Source organism: Strix aluco, chromosome 2 (genome assembly GCF_031877795.1).
Source record: "Strix aluco isolate bStrAlu1 chromosome 2, bStrAlu1.hap1, whole genome shotgun sequence".
Lineage (NCBI taxonomy): Eukaryota > Metazoa > Chordata > Aves > Strigiformes > Strigidae > Strix > Strix aluco.
Window position 1 is genome coordinate 118888584 of NC_133932.1, and position 27783 is coordinate 118916366.

The 27783-nt window shown below is 37.4% G+C and overlaps 1 protein-coding gene across 1 annotated transcript in view; it reads right to left on the minus strand.

Annotated features, from left to right (window-relative positions):
* The window catches only part of RNF17 (ring finger protein 17), a 51660-nt gene that overhangs the window by 4371 nt on the left and 19506 nt on the right, over positions 1–27783 (minus strand). The window contains 17 exon segments of the mRNA XM_074816990.1: positions 4269–4376; positions 8689–8814; positions 9491–9571; positions 10574–10693; positions 11514–11677; positions 12864–13168; positions 13486–13601; positions 14437–14527; positions 15298–15416; positions 16546–16696; positions 17964–18185; positions 20964–21081; positions 21810–21930; positions 24291–24406; positions 25126–25279; positions 25784–25922; positions 26971–27161. Of these exon segments, the coding sequence (XP_074673091.1) occupies positions 4269–4376; positions 8689–8814; positions 9491–9571; positions 10574–10693; positions 11514–11677; positions 12864–13168; positions 13486–13601; positions 14437–14527; positions 15298–15416; positions 16546–16696; positions 17964–18185; positions 20964–21081; positions 21810–21930; positions 24291–24406; positions 25126–25279; positions 25784–25922; positions 26971–27161 (2442 nt within the window).

Below are 27783 nucleotides of genomic sequence, written 5' to 3' on the forward strand. Positions count from 1 at the left end.
AACTCAGCATTCTAATTCACTAGCCAGGAAGAAAATTAATTTTAATTTTCTGATTTGTACACAATATAATCAAGCTGTAACTCCCATCATGCAACCACTCCTTAAATCTACAGGAGTCCAGAGCAGTACGTAGAGTTCACAACTATACCCCGTCATCAAAAGCAAGAGCTCAAATCATTTGCACAAAAGGAACCAAAAAATATTCAATATAAAGTTTCTCCTGTAAGAGAGGAAGCAGAATACATAATTTAAGAAAAGCCCTTTTTATGCTATCCAAATGCTTCCATCTTGTATTTAGTCAAAACAGTTGTATATTATAGAATCATTTAGGTTGGAAAAGACCCTTAAGATCACTGAGTCCAACTGTTAACCTAGCACTGCCAAGTCCACCACCAAACCATGTCCCTAAGCACCACATCTACACGTCTTTTAAATAGCTCCAGGGATGGTGACTCAACCACTTCCCTGGGCAGCCTTTTCCAATGCTTGACAACCCTTTCAAGTGAAGAAATTTTCCCTAACATCCAATCTAAACCTGCCCTGGCAGAATTTGAGGCCTTTTCCTCTTGACCTATCACTTGTTACTAGGGAAAAGACACTGACACCCACCTCATTACAACCTCCTCTCAGGTAGTTGTAGAGAGTGATAATGTCTCCCCTCAGCCTCCTTTTCTCCAGGCTAAACAATCCCAGTTCCCTCAGCTGCTCCTCATAAAACTTGTGCTCTACACTCTTCAACAGCTTTGCTGCCCTTCTCTGGACACGCTCCAGCCCCTCAATGTCCTTCTTGTAGCGAGGGGCCCAAAACTGAACACAGTATTCGAGGTTCAGCCTCACCAGTGCTGAGTACAGGGGGACCATCCCTTCCATAGTCCTGGTGGCCACACTATTTCTGATACAAGCCAGGGTGTTACTGGCCTCCTTGACCACCTGGGCACACTGCTGGCTCACATTTAGCTGGCTGTCGACCAATGCCCCCAAGACTGTTTCTGCCAGACACCTCTCTGGCCACTCTTCCCCAAGCCTGTAGCCCTGCATGAGGTTGTTGTGCCCCAAGTGCAGGAACTGGCCTGTTGAACCTCATACCATTGGCCTTGGCCCATCGCTCCAGCCTATCCAGATCCCTCTGTAGAACCTTCCTACCCTCGAGCAGATTAACCCTCCCACCCAACTTGGTGTCGTCTGCAAACTGGGGGTGCACTCAATCCCCTTGTCCAAATCATTGATAAAGATACCAAACAGAACGGGCCCCAGTACGGAGCCCTGGGGAACACCACTTGTGGCCAGCTGCCAACTGGATTTAACTCCATTCACCACAACTCTTTGGGCCCGGCCATCCAGGCAGTTTTTCACCCAGCTAAGAGTACACAAGTCCAAGCCAAGAACAGCCAGTTTCTCCAGGGGAATACTGTGGAAAATGGTGTCAAAGGCTTTACTGAAGTCCAGGTAAACAACATCAACAGCCTTTCCTTCACCCACTAAGTGGGTCACCTTGTCATAGGAGATCAGGTTCCCATCTGGCCCCATGGACTTGTGTGTGTTTAAGGGGTGTAGCAGGTCACTAATGATTTCCCATTGGATTATGGGCTTCATTCTCCTCCCCATCCCTGTCTTCCAGCTCAGGGTGCTGGGTACCCCAAGAACAACTGGCCTTACTACTAAAGACTGAGGCAAAGAAAGCATTAAGTACCTCAGCCTTTTCCTTACCCTTTGTCACTATGTTTCCCCTTACATCTAATAAAGGATGGAGATTCTCCTTAGCCCTCCTTTTCTTGCTAATGTCTTTATAGAAACATTTTTTATTGTCTTTTAAGGCAGTAGCCAGATTAAATTCTAGTTGGGCTTTGGCCCTTCTATTTTCTCTCTGCATAAACTCACGACATTCTTGTAGTCTCCTGAATTGCCTGCCCCTTCTTCCAAAGGTCATAAACTCTCTTCTTTTTTCCCCCCGAGTTCTAGCCAAAGCTCTCTGTTCAGTCAGGCCAGTCTTCTTCCCCACTGGCTCATCTTTTGGCACATGGGGACAGCCTGCTCCTGCACCTTTAAGATTTCCTTCTTGAAGAATGTCCAGCCTTCCTGGACTCCTTTGTCCTTCAGGACAGCCTTCCAAGGGACTCTGTCAACCAGGCTCCTAAATAGGCCCTCTGGTCCACGGTAGGAGGTTCTGCTGACCCCTCTCCTTACTTCTCCAAGAATCTAAAACTTGTATCATTTCATGATCACTATGCCCAAGACAGCCTCCAACCATCACATGACCTACAAGTCCTTCTCTGTTTGCAAACAACAGGTCTAGCGGGGTGCCTTTCCTAGCTGGCTCACTCAACAGCTGTGTCAGGAAGTTATCTTCCACACACTCCAGGAACCTCCTAGAGTGTTTCCTCTCTGCTGTATTGTATTTCCTGCAGACATCTAATAAGCTGAAGTCCCCCACAAGAACAAAGTCTAGCAGTCATGACACTTCTTCCAGCTGCCTGTAGAATATTTCATCTGCCTCCTCATCCTGGTTGGGTGGTCTGTAACAGACTCCCACCATGATTATCTACCCTGCTGGCCTTCCTCCTGATTCTTACCCATAAACACTTAACCCCATTGTCACCATCGTCAAGCTCTAGACAGTCAAAACACTCCCTAACACACAGAGCCGCTATACCACTTCTCCTTCCTTGCCTATCCCTTCTGAAGATTTTATAGCCATTGATTGCATCACTTCAGTTATGCAAGTCACCCCAGCATGTTTCCATGATGGCAACTATATCATAGTTTTCCTGCTGCACAATGGTTTCCAGCTCCTCCTGTTTGTTGCCCATGCTGTGTGCATGTAATTCGGTTGGACTATTGATCCCACCACCTTTTTCAGGGGAGAAGCCCCAATTCCTACATGATCGTTTTCAGGCACTTCTGTGTTTCTAACATAATCCTTTTGTCTTTGCTGGATCTCCATGGATCTCCATCCCCTACCTCCACTGAGATGGCAGACCAAAGGACCTTGCTAGCACACTGTCCCTCTAACACTGGCATGCCACCCCAGGCTTATCTTCAGTGAGCCTGGTTTTATTCCTTCCCCCCTTCAAATCTAGTTTAAAGCTCTTTCAATAAGCCCTGCTAAGTCCTACGCAAAGATCCTTTTCCCCCTTTGAGACAGGTGTACCCCATCTGTTGCCAGCAGGCCTGGTGTCATGTAAACTGACCCATGATTGAAAAACCCAAAATTCTGCCGGTGACACCAGGCTCAGAGTCAGGTATTGATCTGCTGATTCTTCCTGTTTCTTTCCTCATCATTCCCTGCAACTGGAAGGATAAAGGAGATCCTTTATCCTGATGCTCCTGATCCCTCAACCAGTCATCCCAAGGCCCTGAAGTCTCTCTTGACTGCCCTCAGATTTCCTGTTGCAACTTCATCACTGCCTATCTGAAAAATCAATAATGGATAATGTGTATTATACAATGTACTAATGGATATGTACACTATACATCTGTTTTTTTTAAGATGTGTATACTCAAGTGAATTAGTGGGGTGAATTTATATTAGACCACGATGCTGAATTTAAAACAAGCACTTCAGTACTATAAAACCTGTTATTTGGTTTACAGATTTACCAAAACAATGCACATAATATAAAACAATCCACTTAAAAGTGTTGGATTCACTAGTGATTAACACAATCAGCTTCTCACTGCTTCCTGTTCTCCTATTTCATCACTCAGAATTCAAAGTCCACATAGGAATCTTTTATTTGGTCAATGAATGTTACATTCCGCCTTTTGCCTGGGAGACTACTAGAGGGAAGCTGCGTGGGTTTACACAAATATCAACAATCAATTATTGACCAAAGACAGTAAAATACAACTGTAGCACCCAGAAAACGTTCACATTGCTATACAATGTTCCAGTAATTTAATTTTTGGAGAATAAAGAGATAAACCATTACTGTTCTGCCAAGTTAAAATCCAATGACCTCTTTTCTTATTATACAATCGAGTAGTACCAGACTGCAGTACCGTAATTCTTAAAATTTTTTTTTTTTTTTTTTAGGGAAATATTCAGTATTTATTTCTCTGTCCCCACCCAAGAGGGTATTTCAAATAAGAGTTCATTCAGATAGTTGCACTGTACAACCATCTGCATCAGTAACTCAGAAACATTTTGCAACCTTACTAATACTTTACTATATTATCTAAAATTGTAAGCCATGATTTCCTTTTCACCAGCATGATGGGACTGCAACATTTCCTATCTGCAACATATATGAGATGTTTACAAAACATACCTCCTTAGGGGACACCAAATGGGTAACTCTCACAGGAAAGGTCTCTCCTGAAATAGGCAGCGATGGCAATATGTATGAAGGCAAAACAGGAACATCTTCAAGTAGCTCCTAGACCAAGAAAGACCTTAGTCAAGCATCATATTTAGTTAACAAAATGGAAACTAGCTTTGGTATAATTTCTGGTTCAAAGGAGTGATCTAATAATGTAAACAGTGTGTCCTTGATGAAAAAAATACTAATCAACATTTCCTTTCAATACTTACTAGGTTTTTAAAAAAGCTTTAGCTAAAACATAACAGAACTAGCTAATGAACACTTAAAATATGAAGAATTTATCATTGAAATGATCCTAATATATTGATTTGCTAACTTGATTGCTGTTAATTCAAAAATGCATTAAATATGGAATTCCGTTTAAAGAGAGAAAATATTTAGAAAGAAAAACTAAAATAATAGCAATTAATTGGCACAGATTAACCTGAATGCCATACCCAATGTTACTGCAGTTTACCAGTGCAAGTTATCCCTTAAGAGAACAGCAAAGGATAATTTAACTCCTTAGCCACCAGAACTATCTCTCCTTCAAAAAGAACAGATTTTTCAAAGTACAGATACTTATTGTCTCAGTAGCAGAGAGTGTTCCATTGTGTCTTCTTCTAGAATCATGTATTTTACAGTTGGCTTTCTACATTCCATGAACTCATTTGGTTCATGACAAAATAAACCTTGGTGCATTAAATTATACCTTTGTAAGGACGTATAGCACATAGCTCAGATGGATCATAGGTCATGGATACAGCTTCTATTCTCTCTTGTACTAAATTTGATACATTACAAAAAGTACAATTTCTCTAAAATACATTTTAGTTTTAGACATCTACTTGATGAACAGTTTCAGTTATGCCCAGAACAGAAAGTGAAAGCAACCAGATATATAACTGCAAAATAAAGCAGTAAATTCTGACCCCTCTTCCCCCGGCATGATCTGACATACGATAAAGTAAAAAAACCATTATATTCCTCAGACTTAACTACGAAAAAACAGTTTTGCCATTGAAAGCATGTACTCCTAAGATTAAAAAGAAAAAAAATCAATCTTGATAAATACTAGTAAAGAAAGGATGTTTAAATATATCATAGATACACACAAACTAAATGCCAGATCTCTGCAAAACAATCAGGAACATTGTGACAGGCCACCTGACCACACCTGGCTCTAAAGATTCAACTTAAATTTCAGCTCATTCCCAACTGAGCACTGCATGTAGCTAAGCTGGGTATCTCAGTCAGCTCTTGTGCATGTCTTTGAAAAAAAACTACAGTCACATTTTTGTTGTTAATGTTAACAGACTTTTCTTATTGTCAGTAGATTGGTTACTGCTAGATCTACCACATGTAGGCATAGACAGTCCAGTTGTAAATACTGTGCTAAAAAGAGGTTCTACCAAGACATCTTTAGGAGTTACCTATTTCAAACAGTTGTCCCTCATCCTTTGTCTCTGTATCTATTCTTTAACAATCTAAATATGGCTTACATTCCTTCCTACATCTGTAAAGCCAGAGCAGAAATTATGTATTTTTAATACATACACATCACTGTATACTTAAGGCAACACAAGAGTGCTTTTCAGCATGAAGAATTTAATCCAAACTAAGTAAATGGCAGGCTGCAGTGCAGTGTGTTATGTAGTATTTCCTTCTCTACCACACAGTAGTGTGAGCCATTAAAGACATCTTTAGAATGATGAAGACCAAAGTGACAGTCTGGCAAGTCTGTTTCTGTATTTCGCTGAAAGAGACAGAGTATCTTACACTTTACTCTCCCACTGACAAAAGGGAAGTGGAAAGAAAGGGCTTTCTGTCTAGGTGTTCGCAGAACGCTTTTCCACTAATCTTGTTGCAAACATCAGTGACAGAACAGGTCTTATTGGTGTCAGAGATAGTGGGACTTATGACCCACACAGCTGGCCTTCAAACCACATAGCTGGCCTTCAACATATGTCCACAGTCATTTGACATCCCTGTCCTTCCTTCAGGCTTGTCCTGATAAATTCCTAATAAGGAAACAGCAGCTTAGGGCATCTGGCAGGTCTTTTAGTCATACAGATGATTGGTTTTAGAGGAAATTGCCTATTTAAAAGTGGGGAATAGGGACAGGAATAAGCCTTCCTGCAAGCTGAAGTGCCAAACCACATAGCAATCTCAGTGCTGGAATGTGTTATGATGCATGCAGCACTGCAACACCAACTGCAGCATCGGCCCTCATCTATCATGGAAGTCCATGCAGAATCAGAGGAGGAATTAGCCCCTTGTACACTGCTGCTTCTGCCTAAACATTTCTCTCTGTGAGTGAAAAGACAGAGACTCTCTCTGTAATAGCTGGCAGGCTGAGCAGGTCCTGGTGATGCTGAAAGTGTTCTGATGACTACAAGTCAGTAACATCAAAAATGGCTTTGCATGAAGTCTTTTCAGCATTGTCTTTGTTGACATTCAGAAGGCAGGTGTTAACTGAATGAATATGGCTAATATGTCAACAGCAGTCTGAAGCACATCTCTCCTCTGAACTAAACTAAGACTTCAAAAAAAAAAAAACCCAGCATTGGCATTTTCAGGGGTGGATTAAGATATAACAGTGTCGCCAAGGCTTCTCTCAGATTATGATCTTAAAATCTGCAGACTTCAAATACCTCACTGTAAAGGGGCTGATATGCAATGCAGTTAAACACAAAAATAGTCTGTACAAGGAATTTTGAATTGATTTTGGTTGAGATAGCTGGAAATGGTTTGTAGTGAACTGCTGTAGAAAAAGCAGTTCTAAAAATTATACTGTTAGTTAAGCCTGAACTCAGAATGAAGAGATTAAAAACTTGACTATCAAATGAAGTGAGGTCATAGTCCCCCATGTCTCAATATACAAGCAAAAGGCAGCACCTAGCTACTCAGTTCTGACTCACAGTAGTACAGGAACAAACAAAACCAAACAAAAGCTTGCCACGCATGGGGTTCTGGTGTATTCCCCAATATTCTGCTGCCTAATATTAACAAAATTACAACACTCACAGAACAGAATACAGTCCTTATCAGATTACTTACCTGAAAACACACACTTGGAGCAATGAAAAAAAGTTACAAACTATAAAATAACAACATATATAATGGCTAGACTTTATATAGTCATAGTATCCTTTAGTCAGTGCAGTGTATCAGTTGGCTTATGAGGATAGCTGCTTAGCCTCTACAGCTAAACCCAGAGCTGACTGTCTGAATGAATGTTCTCAATGCGGCATGCTTCCCGCTTCTACTGTTCCCAAGGTTCTGATCCTGGAACCAGCTTGAGCTCTGGATGCTTTGCTCCTTTTCTGGTCCACAACTGAACACCTCTGGCACTCATTTTCTTACAAATTGTTCTGGATCACTTATTCCTGGACTGGATCTTCTTAATGCTATATTCCTTGCAGAAAGCATTCCAGGCTTTCTGAATGCTTCTTGCTTACAACCTTCTTACACGGCTTTGTTTTCCAAATTTCATTTTTGTTTTAAGGGTACAATTTCATTGCAAGATCCGTATTTAGTTTGCTGAAAGTTGTGTTGTGCTGACTTTATGAAAATGCAACAAGAGACTGATTTACAATTAGGTTTTCCATGGCTACTCAGTTCTAAAACAGACTGAGAGATTTTTCTAACTGCATCACAAGCCCACTGGCACACATGCCAAGACTTACATCAGCAGTGACAGCAGCGTACTCTGTATTGTAAAATTATTTTCTGAAGCACAGACTCATGTTGGAAAGAAAAATACATTGTCAGGCTTAAACAGAATTAAGAGAAAAATGCAACAACAAAGCCTTAGTAATTTAAATAAACCTGATCCTCAGATTTCAAGAAAAAAAAAATCCGATTTTTATGTATTAAGACAATGAAGTTCGGTGAAAATTTCAATCCTCTTCTAAAGAACACCAGATGAACATCCCAGACACTTGGAATAAAGAACCTCAATAACTCCCTTAGAGATCACTAGGTTTATGTTGAAATATTTGATTCAATTTACTTCTGCACATCTCCATCCTTGGATATATTTCTATGATTAACTAATACATTCAAGTGATAAAAATATTACCCTATTCCTATCATTTTAAGCTTCAGAGGAACACAAAAATGAGTTGGACTTTAAAAGAGAAATGCAAAAATCTCTTTTCAGTAAGGAGTCCAAAAGAATAAACTCTTGGCAATTCGCTATTTCATACAATCTTATTAACACATTGTATCTACATGTGCTATCCTGCAGTTTTACTGCTGTTTACATCATAAAACTGTACAGAAATATAAAAAGAATTAACAAATCAAAGGTCACAACAAGCAACTGAGTAATGTTTTTAATGTCAGAGTAACAGCAAAAGACAGACACACACACACATCTCACCAGCTTCAGTATGTCCTCACAATCTTCAGCAACACAGTACTTCTGGCATGCCATGAAAGAAGAAAGCGAGACTCCACCAACATACAGCTTGATGGACAATTTGCCCCATGGGTTATCTGGTAATTCCTATTTACAAAAGACAAAAAAATATTACAACAGTAATAGCATGACTGAGGTTTTAGAAATAGCGACCAGGAAATTCAAACCTGTCATTCCTGTACACACCATGCTCATTCATCAAAGATACAAAACAAGTAAGGATGGCTATTAACATCAGTTATGACACAAATGGGAATATATTTATTTCTGGAGTGGTAGCACTGACTACTCATTCTAACACTGAAACATTACCCCGTATTTGCTCACTCAGCAATAAACCCCCCTCTTTCACAATTCATCAGTAGAAATTAAAACTATGTGAAATTGCAGGTTTTCAGACAATATAGATTATGTGTTTCCCTATAACATTAATATATTAATTTAAGCATGTCCATACTTAATTATGCCAAATTTTATCACTTAAAATTGAAGAGTTTATGCTGTTGGCTTGTCAGAATGACAACACAGAATACAAACAGGACCAAAAAATATTAGTATCTCTAAAGGGCACATGTGAGGCCTGAAACTATAACAAAGGTAAAGTCACAGGAGAAGTAACTTTAGTTTTGGATTTGTTTTGTCTATGAAATACATTTACTGCTATACTCCTTCACCTATTATTCTTAATGCAAGTTAAAAGGAAAAAAAAAAAGAGAGAACAAAAAGTAAGCCTCATTCCACATCTATGAACAAATTAACCTACCTGAACGTGTATTTCAACCTCTTCATTTGTAAGTATCTCTTGAAGGCAAACTATTGCATCCTGCTGCCAAAAATTTCCCATCTATTTGGTGAAAAGCAAGAAACTCCCACACGTTAAGATGCTGACAAGTAATACTCTTACTATTTTTAACACAGTAAGATGAAAATACATGACTAACATTGAAAAGCTTATCTGAAAACACACTTCATTAGTTTGTCTACAAGAGTTTAAACATTATCTGCTATTTGGTACACTAAAACTTACCTTGTGACAAAGCTGACCAGCAATTTTCAGGTCCTTAAGTGGCTTATAGAAAGAGATGCTGCTTGCCAAGTCTAACCTTTACTGTATACATAATAATGTATGTGTGCACAATTACCCAAAACATAACCCAAAGATACAGAATTGCACTCAGACAATATAAACACAGGATGAACATTTTTTATTCCCTGCAATATCTGTTTCCCTCCCAACCCGTAGGCTTATAAACCTGTCTTTCTTAACCTATCAGTTGAACTGCTTCCAGCAAAAGTTTTTCTTTAAAAATAAGTTGAAAAGTAAGCTAGTCATTTCAGTAATTCACATTTACTCAATGCACCAATCAACTTTGAATAAGATGCGATGATATGTGAAGATGATATTTATACATCAATTATTTACTAACAAAAACCTCTAAAGCAATTCACTTGAATTAAGTTTAGTGTAACAGATTGTTTCCTACACAGCTGATTTCAGAATGATGGAAACATTTTTGCAGGACTTGAAGATTTAAGAAATCCAGGCCTTATTTCTTGTTGCTGCTATTGCAAAACTTCAGAGGATCATCCTGCCAACTACTAAAGTGTCTTGTCTCACAGAGATTTAATTCCAATGACAGCTGCTTTTGAAGCATGGTCACTTCATAAACCAATCTGGCAGTTCCGGATAAAAGGCTGCCTTGCTCCAATGATCTTCATCAGCTATTCTCTGAACACTCATAGGCAAGAAAAAATACCAGCAACTAGTCTCAACTTTGTATGACTAAACAGTCTATTGATTTGAGTAACTACCTACTAAAACATCTGCAAATCTACCATTACTCACTGGTACTGTCTTGTAGAGCTGACATGGTATGCAAAATGGAGGAATACCAGTATACAATGTAGTTGGATACAGATGACACTGAGGAATCCTCTCTGTGCAACCACGGTCTATGTATTGTACCTACATGAGAAGAAAAGCTTTCCTGAAACAATTGCTCTTTTTAAAATCAAGTTTAATATGAGAAAGCGTTCATTTACAGCATTCACTTTTCTGGAGGAAAAATAATGGTGTGCTGGTAAGTAGGTGATGTGACAAAGTGGAAATGAAGGAAAGCATTAAAAAACTGGTACGGCAGATTAGAAGTTCAGTTTCTAAACTTGTCTTGCAAGAGGTCCTACCTTTTGTGTAACAACCTACAGCAGTTTAAAATTGAAAGAAATAAAAAAATTGTGAGCTAGCACAATGTCAGACTTGCAAATCTACATTCAAAAAGCATGAACAGATTCAAGAGTTTAGATAAGATTAACTACTGATTAGAAAAAGTAGCTCCATACCTGTGCAGTGGAAAGAATTCAAAACAAAGACAGCCACTACTTTTTGGGTGGGGATAGGGTGGGGGGGAAGCTAAACCTAAGTGTTTTCAAAGCATTCCACATACAGTAACAACAAAAACAGAAGAAGAAAAAATCTAAAAGGGATTACTTACAGGTGATCAAGGGTAGCTTTTTAGTTAAGAACATTTATCATCACCAGGAAGACTATGGGAAAAATTGTGACAACTGAAATAGGTAGACAGAATTAATCTTTAAAATAAATGTACAAATCAGGACAGTTATCACACTTTTAAGCAGAATGAGCATCTGGATAGTCAGGTCAGCTGAATGAAAAAAGGTGTGATCATAAATTTATTTTAGAAGATTAGATTATTTGCCTTTTTTTTCTTAAACATACATGAGCACATGTTCGTGCAGACACACACACACCATACAATCAAACTTACCTCGAGAGTATCACCACTGAGTTCTACAACTTTACCTCGATACCACCTGGTATCTGATCCTCTTACAACACAGGCTTCTCCCTTCTTCCAGCAGTAGGGCTCCAGAAGACCAAGACATTTGAAGTTATTTTGTATTTCAGTCATCAATTTCTCTAATGCCATTTCTGGGCGGGGGGGGGGGAAGAAAAAAGATAAATTCAGAATAGTCTACAACATATTAGTACAAATTATTTCAATCACTAAAAACCAACAGATTCAGATGAAGATATGTATAAACATAAAACACATGTGCTGCTCCATAAAATGTTTTCCAACACTAATATGTATGTTCAACATCTAGTATATGCAAACATGTTACTACTAAAAAAGTAAACTGCATTTCCAATTGTGAAGCAGTTAGTAATTCTGGATTTTAATCTCAGAAAGTGTCTATAAATTTTGCAACTGACACCTTGGCAGCACTAATACAAGAGCCTGTCCATGAACAAGACAGTAGATTCCCAGAGACAGTGGTAGGACACCATGAAACACAAAGCAAGAAGACCCTGTTCTGCTACGGGTACAGTCTATAGCAACGACACAGTCTTGGGCCAGTGGGGTACTGTACTTTGAATCTGATTATATGATCTAATAGTTAAATGTACTTGTAGAGTAGAAAAAAAAAAGAAAAATTAATGCTCTCATATGGAAACATTTCTCTAAAGCACAATATATTCTTGTGGTACTGAAGACTGACACTGCATCTGTCAGATGAAAATGTACCTCTTTCAAACAGTACAAGCAGAAAATATTGTGAGATACAGAATAAGAGCCCGAGGAAACTGGGTACTGAGTTCACACTGAAAGAAAAAATCCAGTAATATTTGAGAACCAGGCTAACCTCTGAGAATCTTTAGGACTGTATCTTCATTATTATTAGTAAAATGTATCACAATCTAAACATTATAATATAAAGCAGTTGCTGCTTTACCCAATACCACCTAGAGAAAAGAGGCAAGTCACCTGCCCATCCATGCGCTTGGGGTTTTTTTGATTTCTTGGGAGGGTGGAAGGGCAGGGGAGCCGATTCTGATGGGTTTGATGACAGGGCACCCCATCCTGGAGTTTCCCTACTGGGAAGCTGTGGGAGCTCTCCCCAGGGCTGCAGGGTGAGGGGCGCATGGTCACGCTCCCCTCGTCCCCACGCCAAAGGCCTCATCACCTCCCGACAGCAATCCTCCCCCACAGCAATCTTCCACAACTATGCTCTGATACAGAACATGTATGCTGTAACACAAATGTGATATATTCTGATACACCAAATTTATAAGATTCAAAGACATAAATGTACTTTCTTCCACGTAATCTTACCAAGTGATTTCGGTATTATATAAATAGTTCCATCACATCCAACGCAACTTACTACAGCTTGAAAAATTTTCGCTTCAGGCATAATGGGGGATTTATATATTTCATCCGTTCCTGAATGAAGCACTGACTTATATATTTTGCATGGTGTTTGTTCACTCTCTGAAACAGTGATATTTTCCTCTGGAGCAGCGCTGTTTCTTGCACATGCAGTTTCGGAATTACAACGATCCAGTTGTGTGTTCTCTTGCTCTAAATGTTCAAGGTGTTCCTTGGAGACTGAGCAAGCCACATCAGCATCAACAGTTCTAGCAGATCCAATCAAATCATATTAACATATTAAGTGACAAAGAACTTTAGAAGTGCAAAATAGAAGTAAAAAAAAAAAATCAAACACACAAAAATAGTAAATGCTTGTTAAAATACTGTCAAACATCTCATCTACCAACTTGGAGAATTGAAACATGCAATGAATACAATTAATAATGTTATACTCAAATAAGTTCACTAAAGATGTAGTTCTGTTGCTACATATGCTGTAGAGAACAATCCAAATTTTTGTTTTACTTAGTAGCTTATCACGATGTGAATATGACAGTCTGAAAGAATATAAAAGTTTCCAAACCTTTTGTTTCTAAAAGCCAAACCCTTTCTAATAAGGTGTTCTGAAATATCAATCAATTGTCCTGTTTCATCTTTGCAAAGTATTTTCACAGGCAATGCACAAGCCACATCACTTTCCTGGAAAAAATGAGAGCAGGATAACATATTACAATATCCATTTCCTCTAAACTATAGGCATATTTTTTCATTTTATTGGTACTGACTGCAAATCAGACATCACTTAACAACTCATGCACACATCAGAAGACAAAATTTATTTAATCAATGTCACAGTTCCCATCATTTTACCAACTGTTGTAAACATGACATTAAAAAGAAAGTAACAGAATAAAACCCTGCTTCTTCCCTTATTTGTTTTATTAGAATGAACTGCCAAACACTTGTTTTCCTCCAGCAGGAGCTTTAATCCCACTCATAAATAACTTTGCTCATCAGTGCTTTTACTTCCAGCCACACTGTCAAACCTCACTGGCAGCTGCCAACAGACACTAAAATCAAACCCTCATAATAATTCCGTTTTCTTTACCAGTAGAGGAAATCAATTACTAATGATGTTTGTGCAGCATCAGACTCGTTCTTTCACTTTCTGAGGCTTGAAAACTAATATAGCAGCTGCTGAAATCATTCTCATCAAGAACATGAGCATCTTGCTCATCTGTCCATAAAAGCTGTCAGCATCCAGTGATCCCAAAGATCTAAATATTCTTCTTCAGTAACTAAATATATCTAAGACTCTGTTCTTTCCACACTGAGTAGACAAACTGTTCTAATGCTCCGGTGAGTAACAAAAGTAAAGCAGAAAAAAGAAAAAGCATCTTTTCCCCTACAGCAAGCAGAAATCTAAGCAAGTACCACTTAGGACTTTTTGAAGAGTAAATATATTTGGAAAAAAATTAAATTAACAGACAACCTGACAGAAATTATACAAATACCGCTGTTTTTGATTACAAACCTGTATGATTATTTTTACTTGTGCCCCCATTAGGTAATAGGATAAATATTCACACGCTGTTGCTGTCCACTGTGTGCTTCCACCTGTTGGTCTAACGCAAAACAAATTATAATCTCCTTTAGTGCAAGAGAAAGTGGCATCTCCTGATCTTAACCACAACCCCTTCCCTTTACTGAGATTTTTTTTTTAAATTGTCTGAACTGTCAGGGAAAAAAAGAAAATTTTCATTACAGTCAACAATAAAAAGAAATGGTTATTCATCTCTGGATCTCTATGGCAGGAAGAATTAAAAAATATAACCCCAAAACTTCAAAATAAGGAGAATCATGAATTCCTGAAGTATGGCACCTGTCTTAACAGAACAACGGAAAATCCATACTTCATCTGCAAATTAGGCTTTTCATATTCATTCAGGGAATGGATATTACAAATGTGACTATTTTTTTCTTCGAAGTATAGATAGCACACAAACAAATGCACAGGAGAATACCCTGGTTCTCTCTTTTTTCTACAGTCTAGAAAAAGAGAGATGTCCTGTACATTTTAGTGAGATCTGATTCATCTCAAAATTCTGAGCCAAGGAAAAAAGCATTCAGTGAAATAACAAAAACCTCTATCATCTGTCCAGTATTTTACAATTCATCATATAAATATTTACTTTTTACAGCACAGTTTCTGCTTTACTGGCATGTAGCATAACCCTTAGAAAAAGTAGCCCTTTGTAAAGCTGCCATCCCATTTCTTCTTTATTGAAAAAGCAAACCACATCCAAATCTAAGATAATCAGTGCTAACACAGGAAAATATTGTTATGTCATTATTAGGTTTCTAATACTGCTACTTAGTATAAGGGAAAGGCTACCTTATATCTACCAAGGAACATTCTACTGCTAATGTCCTAATTCTCTTCATATCTTCCTCAAGTGTTCTTAGACAGCTGATATCCACTGTTTTTTCAGCTCCAAAATCATAAAGTAATACCTGTTATAGACAAGAAACACAATGAAAAAACCCTCTCTGTGTTATCTGTAACGAATGGTAATTCAAAGTGTGCCTGAATAGGTAAACAAAATTCAAACACACAAGGATTCAACAAAAGGCCTTTGCACTGAAGTACTTCATCACACAATACAAATGACTACTACCACAGTCCACTGAGAGGACAAAACATAGAAATATGCTCAAAGGAGGCCAAACAACTTTACAGAGGCTGTTACTTGGGCAAGAAAATTTCTTTTCCTGTGCTTCAGTTATGTTGGTGCATTTAAATCTGTAAACCTAGAAATGCTGAAATAGCTCCCCTCCAGCCCTTGCTTTTTATTCTGATGTGATTAAATAGTAGTTTGAGGGCCCTTAGCCTTTGAAAGCAGATGATGCAAACCAGAAGTATAGAAAGTCCCACTTCTGCTTCCTACTAACAAGATCCACAGGCATAATCTGATGATGGTGGAGAAAACCAATGGTAATCCAGCCCTGGATTATTTATGTGATTAAAAAGTCACTCTTACTTTTGCGGCAAGTAGTTACCTATTCACGAAATGCCTCTTTTGATTCTCCTTACTCTTTTCAAACGAGCGCAACAAAACGCATGTTTAAAGCAGCACTGTGTGAGAAGTTACTGTGGAAAATGTTCCACCTACATGGCACAGTGCATCAACATCAGTTTAGGGTTCAAGCAACAGCATGACTACGTGTGTTCCTGCGGTGTTGCACTCTGTTCAACTAGCTTCATCTTTTAGCAAGGATCATTAAGTTTGAATTAATGTGACCCTCAGGCTCACACAGCTTCTGGAATCTAAGCTAAACTGGTAAGGCTATAGCTTGGGAATCTGTGCCACGTTGCAAAGTGTAGTGTAAACATACACAAAGTCAACCTCATGAGACTTCCTCAGCTACCTGGTTCCTTGCTAAAGGCATCTGAGCTTTGATGAGACAGTAATCTTCTTTGCAGTAATGTACAATATAACTTAAACTCTCAACAAAAGCAAAAGGCTGTATGAGAAAATATTAACACAGAAGTAAGAAGCACATATTTGACATTATTTTAATCAATGAATGCTTACAAACTTTAGAAATGAAAGTATGAACCCTCTTACGATAAGAGGTTTACCTTTACACTTGTTTCAGAGACAATCCTGCTTATTTGACCTCTTTGCCACTGTTTCAAATCCCATATGTAAACAGCACAGTGCATACGACTTTCCCACTTCACGGACTGTGGCTGGGATTCTTTGTAGATGGTAGCCATCTTCTCCTGTAAACTAACATTCAAAAAAACTACTTTTCTAGTGGCAAAATTTTATCCAGTGAATAAAGGGTTTATCTAGTCAATTAGCGCTTAACTAGCACGAAGTTTTAGTAACTGTTTAACAGTCACATAGTATTGTAGTTTTTCTTCATGACATGTTAGAAATACATGAAATGGAGCTTCAAACCACATGCAATCTAATTAAAATTCCATAAAACTATCATTTTTCTTAAACAACAGAATTAAATCTGAGCGATCCTAACCCTTCTGTATAGCACTATTTGAAAGATGCACTATTTCCTCTCGACAGCTTGAGAGCGTGATACTTAGTTAGTGTCATGACTAATTCAATGAGACTCTAGGTAGCTAGATGCAAGGTAAAAAGATGAAAGGAGAAATAAGAGGCAGACAATAAGCCACTTGCACTAAGCAATGGTATTTCCACTTAATTGCCTTCAAACAGCATGCACTATCACCTAAACATTACCTAAATATCGACCAAAGGAAGATTACAGAATCACAGAATCGTCAAGGTTGGAAAAGACCTTGAAGATCATCCAGTCCAACCATTAACCTAACTTTGATGGTTCCCAACTACACCATATCCCTCAGTGCTGTCGACCCGACTCTTCAACACCGCCAGGGATGGGGACTCCACCACCTCCCTGGGCAGCCCATTCCAATGCCTAACAACCTGTTCTGGAAAGAAATGCTTCCTAATATCCAGTCTAAACCTTCCCTGGCGCAACTTGAGGCCATTCCCTCTTGTCTTATCGCTTATTACTTGGTTAAAGAGACTCATCCCCAGTTCTCTGCAACCTCCTTTCATTTGATACACCATGTCCAGAAATTGCCTTCAAACTCTCCTAACAGCATATTAGAATCATGTTGAAATAACTAACTTGAAGTTCTATGACTTATGATACTGGTATTGTTCAAAAAGTTTTCTAATGAAGGAATGGGGAGGAGAAAAGAGCGAGCAATAACCTTTAATCTTTCTGGACAGTGCTGCATTTATCAGTCCCCAATATTTACTACATTAAAACTGATTTGAAATAGGAGTTAGATCATGTACTTAATTTGGAATCAGAAATATTTAATGAACCATAATATAGTGCCAATCTGTCTTCTGTTCCTATACTTTCCTCAGCGAAGCAAGATTAAGTCAACTGTATTCAAGAGTACTCGGTGTCAAATGCAACCCTCATCAGTTTGTTCTAACTGTACTTCACCAGCTTGTAATAAGAATGCCTTGAGAGAAGTTCTTTGGATTTTAGTACCTTCTCAGGATACCTTCTGATGACATCCACTGTATAAAAATTTTACTAGGAGACACTACATGACTAATTCTCACTTGTAGCTCTTTCTCAGAAAGTGATTTGAAATCTCCTTCATCCACAGATTTCATGTCTATAAGATTTAAAGCTTCCAAGGTTTCAGGAATTTCTTCTAGAGGAACATCCCATATTTCACTAGGCCTTACAGCAGTACTTTCATTGTACCTGTAAAAAGCATAAAGTAATTAGAATGGAAAGTTTAAACGTATTTTAAACAAAGTGAAAAAGAGCTCAATACCGACCACAGTTCAACATGACAGAAATCATTCAACATGAAGACTGAAGAATACCAAATAACTTAGAAAAGAAGAAAAAAATCCCAACAAAAGACAAAAACATTTCTACATGCTACTTCTGAAACACAGATGATAGTAACATTTTTATTCTCTTTCAGAAGGTATCCTTGCACATTCTACTGACAGATGAAAGCACAATGCAATATAGGCTGCTGGCAGAAAAGCAGCTGATATTATTGAACATTTTACTATTTGTGTCTGGCTTAAAAGACATCAAATTACAAATATCATTCTTCTGGAAATCAATGGTGCCTCTGAATGAAAGATGCAACATTCAATTTCCAAGATGTGTAAACATTCCTTTCAGAAGAACATTCATATTAGTGAAACATCTACCTTTCTAGCATTCCCTGAGGATACAAATACAACATGACTGGTGCTAGCACTTTCCTAAGTAGAGTAGTGAAAGAAGTATGGTCATGATAGTACCCTGATGAAAACTTGTTTAAATTGTGTGAACTGGATAAAGCCCAGCAGCTAACAAGAGTTGGCTGGTATGTATTTTGAGCCACAGCCCATCTTAGTACAAGTCTGTGTGAACTGTGCCAACTAGAGACATAAGAGATCGAAGGTTGAAAAAAAACACCTGTTAATGCAAAAGAACTGGCTTCTTGTAAATATCGCTGACTAAAAGAGACAGCAAGCATGAGTTTAACTGCTGGCCATTTCTGGGCTTCCAGGAAGAAACTTTTGTTTTCAGAGATCTACCACCTGTCTTTTTCTTCACAGGAAGAAAACAAACTGCTCTGTCAAAAAGAAAATTCTGTAAAGTATTGAATCATTCACTACATACTGCTACACAATTATTTATGCAAACCTTCTTGATACAAGTATTTGCAAGCTGCTGGGCAAAACAGCTAACTTATAGAACCAGGAAAGAAATGAATTTCATAGCTCATAAATATGCTCACCTTGCGTATAATGAGTCTGAACTATGAAATGGACAGAGGCAAATCTGTCATGGAGAGTTCTCCCAAGTGAAATACATGTTACATGTCTTACAACCCCCTCTCTAGTAACTGCAGTGTAGCATTATCCTTGCAGATCCATCAGAAAAACCAATCAATTTGAAATTAACTTCAGACTCCAAGGTTTCTTCCTGGAATTCCGTATGGACTACTTCCTATCCCAATGCATGAGTAAGCTTACTGGTATTTACTTGTCAGCAAGTCAGCTTCTATGGAGCGCTGTGCTCTCCTGCTTATATTGCCTTATACTAGTTTAGAGCTGGCCTGGGTATCCCTCAACAGCATTAAACGTGGAAGAGTAATCATAACCCTAATGGGGTTATGAGGCTCCATGCTGGAGCACAGGAAGAAAATAGCAAGAAGGAAGAAGCAGCAGAAAGAAACCGCTGTGTCCTGACCCTAACCCCCTGCATGCTTACTGCCTCACCGAAGGGACTGCGTGTAACCTGAGTGTAGGAGGGGGAGGAGAGGTGCTTGGAGTAAATGTGAGCCTGGGAAAGGGGGAGGGTAGGTGCTATAAACGTTTGTCTTTTGTGTCCCAATGCCTGAATCTAATTAAATATTTAATACTATAAATAATTATCTATACTAATTACTAATAAGTTAAATTAAGTCTGTTTTGCCTACAACAGTACTTGGTAAGTGATTTCCCTGTATTTAGACTCGTAAGTCTTCTTGCTCCTGTTTCTTCTATTTTCTACCCAGTCCAACTAAAGAAGGGAGTGAGCAACCAACTGAAAAATCTACATTAGTAAAGTTATCAGTGTTACACAGCAACTCACGTTAAAGTAACATACCCACTTGTTTGCAGGCTGCAAGTAGGCATCTTAAGTATAGCTGCAATACAACAAAACACCCTATGGACAGTAACAAAACAATTCAGCTGTTCAGGTTTAAATAAAGCTGCTTAACTTTACAAAAATCTTATTAAAAATTGTGACCAGTACAAGAAAAGTGTTACTAGGATTTAGTTATATTTCTGAGCTAAGAGATGAAAATCCACTTATTTTCTTCCTCCTAAAAAAAAAGCAAATCAGGAATTCCCTTTTGGAATCAAAACTGTCTATGTAACAATATTTTTATTTTCATCAGTATTCAGAAATTATTAATGAAAGAGTAATTATTGATTTTCATGAATACAGCCCATAGATTATCTTTTTAAAAAGACAACAGATTTATACAGCAGTGTTATCTCCTTATCAGCCTCATGTCCCCAGCAGGCTTCCCAACTCTTCTGTCTGTTGCTGTCATAGCTGGTTATCTGAGTATTCGTTTTCTAGTAAGACCCTCCAAAGAGATGACTTATGTTAGGTGCAGGTTAAACACACAAAAGTGGTATTTCTTTTCTTACTATAAGGGAAGGGGAACCTTAATTATAACTAGTCTGGGAAGATTTGGCACTTAACCACAGTACAAGTACAATGCAAACATTTCATCTCCAACTTCTGAATCAATTACAATCTCAATACAGTACGTTGTCAGGATTTAGTTTGAGAATTTAACTATGCCAAACTGCAGACTTACACTCCATAACTTATGTCAGTTGATGAATGTGATTTGTAATGAATTTAATCACAAATGTGGTAAATTCCAGCCACTGGTGGTGACATACTAAAGCCAGTAATTTTGTTACACAAATTCAGTATTTCCAAACACATTGTTACACACAGTGTATTTACCCAGGTATGTAGGATGCTAGGTCTTCTTTAACTAGCTGGCAGTTAATACTGAGGCTTCTTCCATGACCAGAGTAGGAGGCAAAGAGTTCAACAGATAAGATGTTACCATCTAAAATTTCTGTGAATTAATAATATAATTAGTGCCAATCAATGACAGTATAAAGACTATTTATGGTTTTGGAGGCACGGCAAATGGTACAAAAAGACAGGATTTCGTAAAGCTACATTTGATTTATAAAATAATTGATTCTGAACATCAACAATATGTAGAGGCTTAGCTTTGCACACACCTATAAAATTAACTTAAAATACACCAATAATTACTAAATATTTTTGTACAAAGAAACCAACTGCTACATGTAAATTCATTTATTAGATGGGTTCCAAACCACCATTCCACAGGTGTTGAAAAATAACTAGCTGCATATTAACAGTAAATGGTATTGAGAAAAATCCTACTAAGGTATATATGTGTTACTCAAATTCTTTTTTTTTTTTTTTTTTTTTTGTGATGTTTTAGAGCAGCAGTGCTCACACTCCCAGCTACCAATAAAGTCAGGAACAGTCAAGGATAGCTACTACTTTTGGAAACAAGCCCATCTTAATAAACCAGGATACTTATATTACTTAATGCTGGTGTGGTCCCTAAGAGAAGACATAAACAGAGCTTTTGTCAGAAGTTGCATCTGTTATGTCTCCTCCAATTAGTTCACATTTTAAGATGTTCTCACTCCAGGCTACCTGCATTTCAAATAAATACTATTTAAAATACAAAAGTGCATGTTTCTAAGTTTAAGACAATTTAATAATATTTAAATATAAATTAATACACTCTTGACAACTTACCAACAACTGAACAGAACATAAGTTTTTCTTCAGTCATTTCTTCAAATCTTTTCTTGGCTTCTCTGTTCCACTCATTTGCTCCTTTATAAGGCTCAATGGAAGCCAGCCTGCACCTTATTGCCTAAAAAGTAACTCAAATTATGCATGTACCATCACATATTAAGACCATCTCATTATAGCCAAATATCAGCCTTTGCTTTGCACTCATGCAGGACAGCAAGACATGCATGGCTTCTGGTTCCACATTACCATTATCTGATTTGACTTAAAATGATTTCCACCCCACCCCCACCAGCAGCTGAGCTCAAATTAACATACATTCTTGCTGAAATAGAGCGAGCTTAATTCTCCTTGCCTCTCTTTATGGTTAGGCATAGAACTGGTGCAGAAATCAGGAAAGATTACTGCAGAAAGGTGATAAAAAAAAGCCTTCATCCTGATTTGCTTATGATGTAATAACCCAGATTGAAAGCATCTAAGATTAACATGACTATACCACTGCAGAGGTCTGAAGGACTGAACAGAGACACACCACAGTACCTATGTCAGAAAACTCCTGCCGGGGTTTTGAAAGGTATTAACCAGGAGTCGAAAAAAGAGACACACAAGAAATTAGATGAGATGAAGTACTTTGATTAAAGATGCTAAAAAAAATTCTTTTATTGCAAACTTTGGTGGCTACACTATAGCTCAATTTTAAATTAACTGAATGTTATTGTCTCCTCCTTCTTGTTTATTGCACTGAAAGAAAGAAGAGTAACACAGGTGAGGGAAAAGGGAGAGAAGAAATGAAGACAATAGAAATAATGTTTTGTGAAGATATTCATAGGATACAGGCAGTCAGGAATTTGAAAATAAGACTGACAGACAGGTTAAATAACCATTAAAAGAAAGGGCTGTGGCTGACAAAACCCAACACTACATTAAGCACTGCTTATTCTAGTCTTGGCCAAGATTTCTGCACCACCCAAATCCATTAAAATGCCTGCAAACTATTAACAGGCTGAAAAAAGTCTGACTTCTCTTGTAACAGCCTGATTCAAATCTCTTAAACAATGAACTTACATTTGAGACAAGGCAATATGTGATCACGTGTGAAGACTTACCAATGCTTTCATGCAACAGAATAGAGCTACACAAGCACCCTCACTTCTGATACTCTTACTTTCTGAATGCTTGATTTTGCCATCTTGTGTTCATTCATGTTTCAAAGAATTTTAAATCCTTTTTTTTTTTAAGCAGAAATTATTTGAAACCATAGCAACACATAACAGACTCAAGTCTGCTGATCTTTCTATTACTTGCATTAAAACTAATAGCAACAGGAACTTGTTATTTATTATGCAAAATTCAGGTGTAAACACCTTGCCAGAGTGTTTAACCATAACCTACATGTGGCATAAGAATGTCAAAATTTGAGAGTAACTGTTGGGTTCAAGTTTTTTTAGACCGTTCCCTAGTGGTCATATACCCATCTGTATCCGTAATTCTTTAGCCCCTTCTCCTTTATGTTCAAAGTGAGGAGGCCTAGTAGCATGTGCTCAGGAGCTGACAAATTCTTAACAGATTTTTCTGAAGATTTCTATTTGGTCAATAACAAGCAATCAGTTGGAACAATGGGATAACACACATCAAAAATCCCAACATCCTTATTCATTAGCCACTTTGATCTGAAGAATTAAGACACTGCAACGGCAAGAATGTTTTGCCATTTGCAGAATGTTTCCTCTCCCTTGCTGTCAAAAAAGGCTCCATCATTTTGGCTCAAGCTCTCCCCAGAAACATCTGCCCAAAATATAAAAAATTAAATCCTATCTCCAGTAAAAGATGCTGGCCAACCTTAGTTACAACAATCACTATTTCTGGTGCCTACAATTGGGTTAAAAAACCCCTATCAACATATGAAGTTTTAAAGTTTAGCATAATTATGGTTGGTAACCAGAACTATCAAATGAACAGCTGAAGAAAAATAATTATTTTCTTCTTATGTGCATTTTTTATTTGACAGAAATACTTTGCCATTTCCTTTCCCACTCAGTTTTTCTCTTGGTCAAAAGAGGGAAACTCCTACAATACCTAAAGTTAGGAAATCACCAAACTTTAAATGCATAAAACAAACAAAAACGTAATTTTAAAAAAAGACCATTATTAGATTATCATTTGAAAATGAAAGAATGTAAAAATTAATTCAGTTTACTATGGAATAAAAGAAGGTATTTGAATTAAACACACATACACAATGTCAATATTCCTCCTCACTGAAAGGTAATATTAGATTTACTTTAAAACTGAATGATATTTAAAAAATTAAGTTTTCAATGTGTGTCCAAAACATTTAATAAGTCACATCATAAACCCATGAGAAAAGGAACTTGCTTAACATTTTATTTACTTCAGAATGTTAACAACTCTCTCTTTCCCCTTCCATCCATTGAGATTCTATTAATTTTGACTGTTTAATCCATCCAAGCACCAATTTACCTTTTCTGGAGAGCTCAGAAACTCCTTTTCTACTTTGCGTATGTCTTTAAGGGTTAAGTTAGCAATGTTGCCAAAGTCAACATATTTTACCGTAACTTCTTGACGACTTGGCAGCCCTTCAAAAAAAACCAACCCAAGTTATTAAAACAAAAAATGAGTATCTGATACAGGTTAAAGCACTAGAATGTCAGAGCAAAATCCACATTTATACGACATAATCATAAAATACCACATTTTCAGATGTTGTATAACCTGATTCAAAACCTATGTTCTTTCAGAACCAGCTCTTTCGGGTTCCTGAAATGACAGTGTTAGCATTTTGGTCCCTTTCCATCTAGTCACTTTATGAGACACTGGCACATTAACTACACGGCAAGTAGACACGTAAGCATACAGGCATGCTACACCACCCATACAGGCAACATATACACCACCACAAGTACGCTCCCCATCCACTTTGGAATTACTATGGAGAATTATTTACCCATAGTGGTTACACTCAGAGGTTGGCTATATTAGACAAATCTGTAGTTCAGACTGTAATAGTAAATGAAACATTATGTAAAATAATAGTAGAATTTCAATTATATACAGAAAATGAAAGCTACTGCTGCTTTTTTTTTTTTTAAAAAACAGATGTATAAACCACTCCATTAATAGCAAAAGAACACAACATGAATTAGTACTACTAACTTTATGAACCTACCTGTTAGTATAAGAATGCCTAGTAAAAATAATGGCTGTTTGTTACTATTCATATCCAGTGTGTGACTCTGATCTTGTACCACATCTGATTTTGCAGCCTAGCATTAGAGGGAAAGACTCAATACTTCACCTATAATCTGTGCTCTGTACCAATTCCCATCTTCCTGTTTTGCAATACAGGCTTGACCTTCAACTGGGCAGACAACTTCCAAGTTTTTCCCATACTCATGTTGATATACCTCCTGAGTTTTCTTTGCAAGAGCTGAAGAAACCAGGCTCTCTCTCTAAAATAAGAAAACCAAACCACACATACACACCAGATGTTCTTTTTTTTTAAAAAAAAACCCCACAGTATTATTGCTCTTTTAAGGGACATTTTTTTCTAGTAATGTTTCCTAGTCTTCCCCCTCCAAATTTAACAGTGATTATGAATATGTAGAATGAATTAAAGAGCCTAGCAATTGTTGAATATTGCCCTGTTCAATCACCACTCTAAACAGTAAAACACTACACACCCACATAGGAATCAACCATGTAACAGAACTGACAAAAAATGTTAACTTTCTGGAATTCTAAGAATTTCTGCAATTAATCTAGAATCTAAAATTCCTGGATTAATCTAGAATTGTAGGAATTACTCTCATCTATTAATTCTAGGAATACTAAAACTGGTAAGAAGTAACAGAAGTTAGTCGAAATTGTATCTTATTTAATGTGGACTACATGTAGCTCAGCATTAAAATGTTTGTTCAGAGTTTTATTTAAATAGACCTTATTTCTAAACTTACCAATTGGAGATAGAAATCACTTGGACTATTAATGTGACAAACTGTGACAGAGACGACTTCTCTTTCTTGTGGAATCTCAGGTGGACTATACTGCAAGATGGTGTTATTTTCTAGCTGACTGGGAAGCTGCAATCTAAACCTAAGGTAAACAAAATGAAATTTTGAATAAATTCAGTCAAAACTGACAGGGAGCCCTTTTATATTCAAATGTCAATCTTCCCATAAAAGCCACAAAATGGTCTTATAAAAATAACTTGATTCATGTCTGTATAAATAGCTTGAGCCCTCCTTCTTGCAGCCAATTCTGTCTAATGCTTCTCCCATCACAAATGTAGCGTACAAAGAATGATATACGGCAGCTGGCTCCTAAAAAGATTTTGCTATTTGGAATGCAGTAGCATACATTTAAATAATTTAAAAAAATAAAGTTAAAGCCTAGAATCCACTACACTGACAAAACCATTATCTCAGATTTCCTTTTCCTCACTTATGAGAAAAAGCAATTACCTGATGAATACAGATGCAGTAAAAAATTATCTCCCACTGTTCTCACCGCAATTATTCTCAAATATAAACAAAGACCTTTCTCTGAGTGCAGCAAGATGAACTGTAATTTCCCACAGATTTGCATGCCATACCCCTGTACCCAAACACCAAAAATTCTTCTCTTTCTTCTGCCTCTTCCACTGGTCCCCCCAATGCAGCTCTCCTCTGTCCTCATGCTAACATCAAGCTCCCCCTTATGCCCCATCATTGTTTCTCCTGTTTGTTGTGCTATATGCATCACATCACGTGGCTGGTTCAGATGTGCTGACTAGCCTGTCACTGCCTACTAGCCAAATCAAACATGCACAAGGCTAATTTCTGTATGTTTTTCTGTCTGGAGTAGACACCTAGGGGCTTCTCCTTTCACTGCCTTGTTATTAAAACTTGTACAGAAATTTAAATTTTGTCATTTCCTAAAATAAAGTTCATTATTGAAATAAAGCCCTGAGCAGTGCAAATGAATATGCCACAGCGCTTATTAATGAAGGTGAAAAAAGGAAATCAACAGATATTGATGAAGATTAATGCATCACACATTAAAATATCAAACACTGCAAAAACAGTTTGCTTGATAAACTTCACTTTATAACAACATGTTATCATTTATGGCATAAGAGCATAAACTAAAGGAAAACACATACCTTGCCAAGTCTAAATAAACTAACGCATCCTTGACAGACACTGGCATGTTATCATTCGCTTTACTAAACGGAGGTTTCTTCAAATCCACAATCAGAACACCATTCTGTTCTCTAAATATGGTCATTGAAACAACTTTATTATTTACCATTCGTAAAAATGTTGTCTTTGCTTCCTCTCCCCAACCTTCACTCTATTTTAGGAAGAAAGAAAAAGTTACTGAAGATGTCAATATTAAAAGAAAAATAGAAATAGTAATTAAAAAAATTAAAAGCAAGAAACGGAGCAGATGCATCTGAAGGGATGAAATACTGAACAAACTGTTAGACTGTCTAGTCCATAGCCAGGACAGCACTAAACAGTAGTCTTCTAGGATGGATTTACAGAAGTGTTTTTAACTGTATAAAACTGAGTCAGACTAAAAGGACTGCAGTTTCCACCATGTTTCTTTTAAAGATGGAAGATTTCACCTCTCTTGATTGTTCTGATAAATCAGAACTGTCATACGTTGTTTCATCCCATGACTTGCCTTTCTGCTCTCCCAATTCGTTCAAAAGTTTAATTCTTATCTTTTTCTGTCTGTATACAAATGTACAACATAGTTTGGTCAATTTACATATTCCTCCTCTCCACAACATCCCTCCTAAAGTTTTATCTACCTTGAAAAGGCCTGTCTGAATTTATTTCTCTTGGATCAAGTTAATGCATTTCTCTTTTGACACTGCAAATTGTGCTTTTTAGGTGTGAAAAAATTGAAAGTGCATATAAGGAAGGCATTTTACCCACACCTGTTAAAACTGTTCCAGATCTTTCCT